This window comes from Drosophila kikkawai, chromosome 3L, assembly GCF_030179895.1.
Source record: "Drosophila kikkawai strain 14028-0561.14 chromosome 3L, DkikHiC1v2, whole genome shotgun sequence".
Classification (NCBI taxonomy): Eukaryota; Metazoa; Arthropoda; class Insecta; order Diptera; family Drosophilidae; genus Drosophila; species Drosophila kikkawai.
The window spans coordinates 17,144,865-17,154,073 of record NC_091730.1 but is presented as its reverse complement, the minus strand read 5'-3'; the positions used below and the strand labels follow the sequence as shown (position 1 = coordinate 17,154,073).

The 9,209-nt window shown below is 37.6% G+C and overlaps 2 protein-coding genes across 2 annotated transcripts; both read left to right on the top strand.

Annotated features, from left to right (window-relative positions):
- The first annotated feature begins 212 nt into the window (after positions 1 to 212).
- Positions 213 to 809, top strand: LOC108080578 (2-methylisoborneol synthase). Its single transcript, XM_017175382.2, has one exon. The coding sequence runs from the start codon at positions 248 to 250 to the stop codon at positions 734 to 736; it is 489 nt and encodes a 162-aa protein (XP_017030871.1). The 5' UTR covers positions 213 to 247; the 3' UTR covers positions 737 to 809.
- Positions 810 to 1,867: 1,058 nt separating this feature from the next.
- LOC108080579 (integumentary mucin A.1-like) lies at positions 1,868 to 2,319 on the top strand. Its single transcript, XM_017175383.2, has one exon. The coding sequence runs from the start codon at positions 1,885 to 1,887 to the stop codon at positions 2,317 to 2,319; it is 435 nt and encodes a 144-aa protein (XP_017030872.1). The 5' UTR covers positions 1,868 to 1,884.
- Positions 2,320 to 9,209: the final 6,890 nt, after the last annotated feature.

Sequence of the window (9,209 nt, the reverse complement as noted above, 5' to 3'; positions counted from 1 at the left end):
AGTGTATCCAAATAAATAGAAATGAATAGAACAAATCTATAAGTTCTATATATGTACGTATACCCAGCACAAATTTTTCCACCAGTTCTTCTATTTGTGTTTGTTCTAAAAGCGCGACAACTGTCTTTACACACAAAAGAAGAGTTCAAGCAAATACATAGGAGACTTAAAAGAGCTTTGCATTCCATCTATAAAAAGCCAAGACCAAATCAGAAGATTCATAGTGATTCAGTGACACAGCTCCAAGATGTGTTCCAAACTCACCCTGCTCCTGGGCCTGGTGGCTCTCATTGCAGCTGCCTACGCTGTGGATGATCCCACTTCTCCAACCTCTCCAACTTCGCCAACATCTCCGACTTCGCCCACTGATCCTTCTTCACCCACTTCGCCTACTTCTCCCACTTCACCAACTTCTCCCACCTCACCAACTTCTCCTACTTCACCAACTTCGCCGACCTCACCAACTGCACCCACTTCGCCCACCGATGCCGCTGCTGCTGCCACGACAACGACCGTTGCCCCCACCACAGTTGCCACGACCACCACGAGGAACCGTCGTCGCAGGATTCGCAGGCGTTGGATCCGTAGGCGCAGAAACAATGGCAATCGCTGGGGGCGCAGGAGGTTCAACCGTGGTCGTAGGATCCGCGAGGTAAACTTTGGCGGTCGCAGATTCCGCGAGGGAGGATTCCGTGAAGGTGGATTCCGTGAGCGCAGGATCGAGCGCATCTTCTAAGATACTCTTGGGAGTCCCGAAAACCATTGATAAGGAAATAAAAAAGGAATACTGCAATTAAGAGTTAAGTATTTTATTGGGTGGGCTATTTAGGAGCATTCAAATAATTGAGCCTTATCTTAATGAGCACCTTATTTTTATGACATTTTAAATTAAAAGCTATCAGAAATTAAAAAAATGATATGGAGTCTGAAGTAATCTTTTATTTTTCTTACATTTAGTTTGAGGACTATAAGAAATTTGTTTATCTATTTTAAGAGACATTTTTCTTGATTTATGAACAAAGTGAGTTAATTTTAGCACATATTAATTAAAGATATTGGAGATTTTACGCCATGAGATTTTTAAGGCGAACTTGCCATGGTTTTTATAAAAAATTAATCAGAAAAACAAGTGCAATTTGCCCTGAAATTACGAAAGAGACTAAGCAAAGCCAAACAAAAAAAATAAATAAATACAAAAAATTACATTTAAAAATTGTATTTTATGGTGAGTTCCCATAAATTCATGGATACTTTTTTTAATTGTATAACAAAATTTATAGTTTTCCGGCGATGTTTCTAAAATATAGGATAAAAGTTTTGAGTGTATATTTTTTTTATTATTTTTTTTTAATAATATCTTGAACTTGTAGGCAAAGAAAAATAGATTGACGAATAGATGGACATACCCTATCTACAAGGCTAAAACGACTCAACTGCTAACCAAGAATTAAAGGGTCTAGCCAAAAGATTCCCTTAAATTGTGATACCTTTCTCAACTCAACCTTTATGAGTTGAGTTTAAACTTTCAATATTGACTCAGGTTGGAAAGGCGAATAGGACTCGATTTTTATTAGTTTATAGTTTATGTACTGCCTAATAAAGAAGGCGGTTATTCAACCCATATTTGTCCCATTGCCTGGAATTTGCTAACCTATTGTTTAGACAATAAATACTAGGCACACAACACACCAAATGGTGTAAGCTCTTCAATCAAAAGATCGGCCCTTCTATTTGTCTATAATATTGTTTGCTCTATCAGCACGACGACACCTGTCTTTACATTCTACAGAAGAGTTCTAGCAAACTCATGACTTTGGATTCCGCCTATAAAAGGGCAACCCAGAATCAGAAGATTTATAGTGATCACAGTGACATAGCTCCAAAATGTGTTCCAAACTCACCCTGCTTCTGGGCCTGGTGGCTCTCATTGCGACTGCCTGCGCTGTGGATGATCCAACTACTCCAGCCGATCCTACTACTCCAGCCGATCCTACTACTCCAACAGATCCAACTTCACCCACTGATTCGACTTCGCCCACTGATCCTACCTCTCCTACCACACCCACCAATCCTACTTCTCCAACTGATCCGTCTTCTCCTACCGATCCCGCTTCACCCACTGATACCACCACCACAACAACAACCGTTGCCCCCACCTCAGCCTCAACCACTAAGCGCGGCAGGCGTCGCAGGGTGCGCATTCGTGTGATTCGTAGGCGTAGAAACAGGAATGGAAACAATGGCAATGTGGTCCGCAGGGTGCGTATCTGTCGCACCGCTGCAGGAGTGCGTCAGTGCACCATCGAGCGTATCCTCTGAGAATCCAAAAAACTAATGATCGTTAAATAAAAATCGCATAAAATTTTAATATTCAATGGATTGGGCCTTGAAATATTTTTAAACAATAGTGACACAGCTCAGAATATTCCTGAATAACTGAGAGTAATATAGAAATATCTTTGCAATACTTTTTATCTAACATTATCAGAGTATTTATAGTTTAAAACTATATATTTTTGTTTAAAAAAAACTTTCTCTTTGTCTTCCTACATTTATTTTAAATAACCCTTATCAAGTTATTCTTATTATTATACTTCCTTTTATTCGACTTTTCGGAATTTCTGTACATTTACAATTCACCTTCAAACAGAAATCAATTGTCTAAAGGCTCCTATTGTTGAAAAATCCTGACACACTGCTTCTGGGGTGTCTGCAACACTAAGATTTAATTGAAATGATAAATATAATACATGGAAATATGTACAACAATGGAAAAATAACCTTCTAAGTCCACTTTTAATAAATTATAAGCACATTATAGTTATTTGGCTATTTTTAGCTAACTATAAAACTCAAAAATGAATCCTGAATACTGCTGGCAGAGTCACCTTTGAGCAGTTTAATCAGGCAGCAAGGTGCGCTTATTATAAATTAATTCAAGAGCCTGTCAAGTCGGCAGGGCCACAAAACACGATTAGTTTCGCCCGGGTTAGGCTTGACTTCACTTTATGGCCTATTTTGTGGAACAATGAGCAAGTTGGCAGACGGAGGTCCTTTCAGTTTCTGCACCCAGCAGCATAATGCTCTTTTGTTCGGCCAGAAAGTCAGGCGGCAGAGTGCAGCTGTTGCCCCATTAGCTATGCAGCGGCGAAAATTGGCCAAGGACGTTACAAGTTTTTGCAGCAAACTGCAAATTTAATTTCTCACGAAAAGAGACTTAAATTGCATTGGCAGCCGCCGATATTCAAGCTTGATTTCTCTTTTTTTAACCCCCCCAATTCAATTCAGTTGAAGTTGCATATTTATACCGCTCTGCGAGGACATTTTAAATTATGTATTCCATTTCAGCATTCAACAAGCCTGGGTAAAAAACAGATATGTACAAAAATAATGGGAGATGAAAACTTGACTTGACCAGGCGTAATCAAATAAATGACAGACCCACAATGATAAAAAATACAAATAAACACGAAAAGGGAAACCCAAACAATTGGACCTGTCATAAAAAATTGCAGAATTTTCCCTGGAATTTTTGGCTGAACAATTAAACCCGTTTCCATGGAAGGACGAAGGCCAAACTGAATTTCTGTTTCATTTGACAGCGCATTTCATTTTATTCATTTAATCCTGGCTGTGACTCAATTGCCGATAGTGACACTTGCATCTCTCGGCAACAATTTGTTGTGCTAAAATATTTACCTTATATTATTTCACCCCAGGAGCGCATTAATGCTTTGCATGTCTTAATGAAATTAATTACACACTTGTATCCTTGGGATGACTCGGTGACAGACTGACAGACGTCGTTCCGGGGATTGCAAAATTCTATTGTTGGCTGCTTCAACTTTGTGGCAGTTCCTGTTTATGTAAGGGAATCCAGGCAAATAACGTCACTCGGCTACACCTCCGTAATGTGATTACACTGGGCAACACAGGCTTCAGTTTGGTATAATTTGAAGTGTTTTATATTCTTTATGTTAATGCAAAATACATAATCTTTGGAATCTTTATTTCCTAAGAAATTGTATAAAAATATGTAAATGTAATTATGAGTATCTTTATCGGAATCCTTAATCTTTATTGCCTACTTGGGTTTTATGGTATTTTATAATAAGGTGGAAGACATTATTAACATCCTGAAAACCTTAATCAAATTTAAAATATAAACAATTAAGTTTTTCAACTGTATTCATCATTTATCCCTCTTAAAATATATCACCAAACTCCCTCTAATAAATAATTGTACATTTTGTTACCCAGTTTAATCGCAATGACAGTGGTCCATTAAACCTGACAAAGACGCAGGAATAGAACCATGGTTTCCACTCATAGACGTTGCCTGTCGTCATCATCATCTTCAGTTTTATATAAACTTTTTGGTTATGGCAATATGGCTGGAAGGAAGCGAGTGCTAGCAAGGATAACCGGTGTTCCAGTTCCACAGACGCAGCCACAGCCACTGCCTAGGTCCCAGTTGAGGCCATAATGAGCAAGGGGATTATGCGGGGAGGTGTGGACGAGCTGCATAAGTGTTCTAGCGTCTAATTATAAGGATTCGGCTCAAAGGACAGGGGAATGGCTGCTGGCCACATTTTGTGGGCTGAGAATATGACAGCATTAAGTGAGTTAACAATCTTAAAATAAATTTATAATAAGAAGAAAGATAAGATAAAGAAATACAATAACTGGTGGATTAAATAAATTTAAAATATTCTCTTCAAATGAAAGGTTAATTTATATTTCTAACAATTAATAAACAAAGAAGTTAAGAAAGAAAACAAATCCCTTACACAATTAATAGTTATTTAATTTTCGATTTATTCCTCTCTAAATGCTCTCCTCATTTAGGTAAGAGCTCCCTTTAGGATAACCCTTATATAACAAAATCTTCTACAAGTTAACAAATTATATTTTAATTAATTTCTTAACAGTTCTTGTACAAATTATTCAGGTCGCACAACTAACTAATTAAAAATTAAAACCCAATTCCCCTCACAGATCAACAGCTGCTGATACAAGCTGTCAGATTTGTTTACTCTATTCAGAATCCAGAATCCCATTAGCTCACACTCCTCAAGGACCCAATGGACTTGTATACCCATTTGAACCCTTTTCAGCGCTAAGACAGGCTGTCAAACATTTCACATTTTTCTGAGAAAAAGGATTATTTTTAAACAAGGTAAATTTTTAATTAAATGGGCAATAAATTAATAACATTTTATCTAGTTTAATAAATTAAAGTGTATTAATTTGGTATATTTTTATGATATTTTTAGGTTTTTTTTGTTGTCATATTTATTTATTTAACAGTCACATTTTGAACTCTTCATACATATATGCCTTCCCTGTTAACTTTCAAGTAACATAGCCCTGATGCTCTCTTATTCCGAATTTTCGGAGTCCTCTTTCCTTCTCTCAGTAGCTCTCCTTTCCAGTCTCTCTCGCTGGAAAAGCCGCCAAAAAGTCAGCTGTTTTTCCGGCTTGCTTTAATTTATAGAATATATATATATTGGAAAAAGGAAATACATTCGCAGTCAAAGCAAATATGTAAGCGCGACGTTTATCGCCTCCAGTGTCGCCTTAACCAATTTAATTGAGTTTAATTTATGGGCAGAACTGGAACGTCTCCGAATCCATTCGACGATAAGTCGCAATAGGGGGATTTCCCCTCTTATTTTTGGGACGCTTGATACTCAAAATGGTGCGTGTTCAAAACGCATTTCGAGGGCGAGGCCCGGCTTGGCTAGCTGTGTAAATAAAACGCGAAATAAAATAAAACAAAATGGAAATGGAAATAGAAATCGGCATAAATAAATTGCTGGGGAAAACGGTTTTATCGCCGCCACAGCCTTTGACACTTTTGTCCTTAATGGCGGCTCTCCTCGCTCTAAAACACACACTCGCCAAATGATTTAGGTTCAGGACTGGCCCACATGGCGTATGCGCAATTAAAATATTTCTTTGCTCGCATTTTCTCTCGTATCAGACATAAATTTAACTTTGGCAGACATCAGAGAAAGGCACACACAAAAAATAATAATAATAAAGATAGAAAGAACAACTAATTTGACAATTGGTTTGTCTGAGAATTTCAATATGTTTCCTTTGAGCCAGAAAAAAAATGAAAGTGGAAGGAGACCCATTATCATAATTTGTCCTTGGCATGCATAAATTCTGACTTGTCGGCAAATGTGTGCAAAAAGTTGCCAACAAGAATGTTTCTACTTGGGTTTAAGTTTTTCCGTCGCGCTTGTTTACCACAAGAAGTTGATTTATGAAGAGCTAGCTTTTTTTAACAGGTCATTTGCTCACGGTTCTTTTGGTGGGAAGTTTTAATTGAAAGTAGATTAAATGCAAATTTCATTAAAAATAATTAGTGATGACAGAAATTTTAATGAAAATTGCCAGGAAAATGTTATATTGTTAGCTTCCTTTTTGATTTATATATTTTTAAACCAGTTTAACATTCTTCAATTGTTTTTCTTTCCTGTGTCTGCATTTTACACATATTCTTCCCCCCTTAACCTTGCATTAATAGTAAAAGGTTAAGGTTACCAAGGTAAAAATAAACTTATTAGCCATATAAAAGAGTCCTTTATGAGCACATAAAAATTCCCTTTGTCCCTCTGAGCTCACTTTTCGCGGCATTCCCCAGTTGGCCTCGTCTAATTGTTCCCAAAGAGGCCAGACCGGCAAAGTTGTGTTATTAATTTTTATTGTTTCGCTTCCGCTCTTCTGTGTTCGGTTCTTTTGCATTCCAATCTTCCGAAAAACGAGCTCACTCCCATGTCCGACAATCCATTTCGAATGCAAATGAAAATGCCTGCGGCTTACTATCCCCGCGGCCCCCACAAAAACGTACATATATCCCAGTTATAAGTGTGTATATGTACATATATAGTGCGAGGGTATAATGCCCTGCAGTCCGGAGAACACAGTTTTTCCATTTGTGTGTGTCGCGTTTTAATTGCAAAGCGAAAGGGGAGAGTGAGAGGGGAGGGAAAAGCGAAAGGCAAATGCGGAAAAGTTCACTGTGGCCAGCTATTTGGCCCAGATTTGGGCGCTTTGTGCCAAAATGCTGCCAAGAGCACGCAAAATTGTCAGCAGTCTGGGTGCATTTCTCTGGTTCACCTATGATTGCAATTTTCTAATAATGTTGCTTGTTGTGTGAGAGAAATAAATGAGACATTAGCTTCTGGAAGCCATTAGAGATCGAAAAATGCTTCAGGAAAATTTAATAATAAATTGTAGTAAAATAAATTTATAAAAATTTGATGCTTATATAAAGTTTTAAAAATATTATAAACAATTCAAGTGAGGCTTCCTATACTTTTTAAACAATTTATTTAATTATTTCCCTTTATATTAAGAATTTTGTAATATTATTTTAATGGTTACAAAATTATTATTCAATTTTGAAAATGTTTTAATGCTAAAAAACCTTTAAGCTTTCCATATGCAAATTCGTTGTATCTTTTTCTCTGAAAAATCCAAAGATAAACGCAGCAAGCGTAATAATTCAATTAAAATAACGCTTTTTATTTACTCAGGGGATTCAGGACGAAGACCTAAACAAACTGTCAGACGGATAGGTTATGAATTATTAAGTAAGTAATGTTAAAAGGGGTTTTTAACCCTAAAAGATACACATAAAATTGAACCAGTTTTGAGGGATATTTAAAGAGTTTGTAAGATGTAAGATGTAAGTATAATTTTTCTAGCTTTTCTTTTGAAAAATATATGTCAAGCTCAGCATAATGCTATAAAAACCAAAGCAAATTTTAATTAACAAAACCAATCAATATCAATTAACAATAAAAAATCAAAATTTGTCACGCCTCTAAAGATTAAAAGCAGCTAAAGAGGAAATTCGAATGAAGCCAATTATATTTTATAATAAAAACCAATCTCCTATAATACAGTCTCTCTCCTTAAAGCTCGAATCTTGGCACCCTTTTTAAGCAGAATAAAAATCAAACCAAAAAGTAAAAAGGAAAGTAAAAAATCCGAAACCAAAAGCACGCACAGCACGGCAACAACAAAATCTCGACAAATATTAAACGACAGCCTAGAGGGCGTTGAAAGTTGTCTTCAAAAACCCGAAAAAAAAATGTCAGCGAGAAACATCAACTTAAATTTCATGAGCAATAGAGGCTGAGAGAAGGAGAAAGAGACTTTTGGGGCACGCTGGCGATGGATATAAATGAAAAAGATAAACCCACTTTATGAATGAATTTTTTATGCGATGCCTTGTCCTTTTGTAAGCTTGGACCTTTCGCTGGAATTCAACTGGTTTGCTTTTGCCTATACCCTTACCATTTTTAATAAGAATATTTTGAAGGGATATAAATAATATAGAAATAATAATTACATTTAAACGCACCCTCCCTGTATTTATTTCTAAATTTCCGAATTAAATAACAAATCTAAACCCTTCGTTAGAGTATTCCCTCTTCTCTGTCTGCATTCAAAAGCCCTTCTTCAATATCCCCTTTAGAATTAGGCGGAAGAAGGGGGCGTGGCAGGCGCTAATTCCAGGCAGACACCCAAAGGAGTAGTTAGCGTTAGATAAACGGCGTTTAGACGGAGACGACCAGCAGACACTTGGCCCTGACCATTGTATCGGCCCGGCATTGTGGCATTGTTATTGCGAGACCCTTCCTTCCCTTGTCCAGGGACTCACCGCGAGACGATGAGCGCCAACGACCGCAGACTAACGATTGGCCTTGGCCGGCAAATGGCCATAAATCAGCGCCTCTCGGGCTGCAAACTGTAAACCTAATCTGCATCCCCGTCAACCCACTGCCATCTCCGTCATTCAAAGCGATCTCATCCTCCAAGGACGCAAATGGAACGTGTCGGGAATATGAAAGCTTGGGCGCACACAAAAGCTCATAAGTCCTCAGCTCACACACTCATATCCTTGCGATGTGAGTGTGTCCCTGCAATTAGGAGTTGCGTGTTGTCATTTCAATTTGCTTAAATCAACATTTAGCCGAGTTTTTCTGGTCAACTGCTTAAGACCCGGGACCGTGAGTGTGTAAATGAAAATTGGCCAATAAAATAAGCTAACTGCATTTGCGTGACACTCATGTTCAGTGGCAGTCAGTCAGTCAGTCAGTTAGGGGTTAAGGGTTCCTGGGAACATAACGTAAGTTCCCAAGGAGCTGGCTGTGAGAATTATGATTTGAGCAGAAATTAATAGAGAA

Excerpts from the sequence above, each read along its gene's own strand:
- LOC108080578 (XM_017175382.2), top strand. The coding sequence starts at position 248 with ATGTGTTCCAAACTCACCCTGCTCCTGGGCCTGGTGGCTCTCATTGCA.
- LOC108080579 (XM_017175383.2), top strand. The coding sequence starts at position 1,885 with ATGTGTTCCAAACTCACCCTGCTTCTGGGCCTGGTGGCTCTCATTGCG.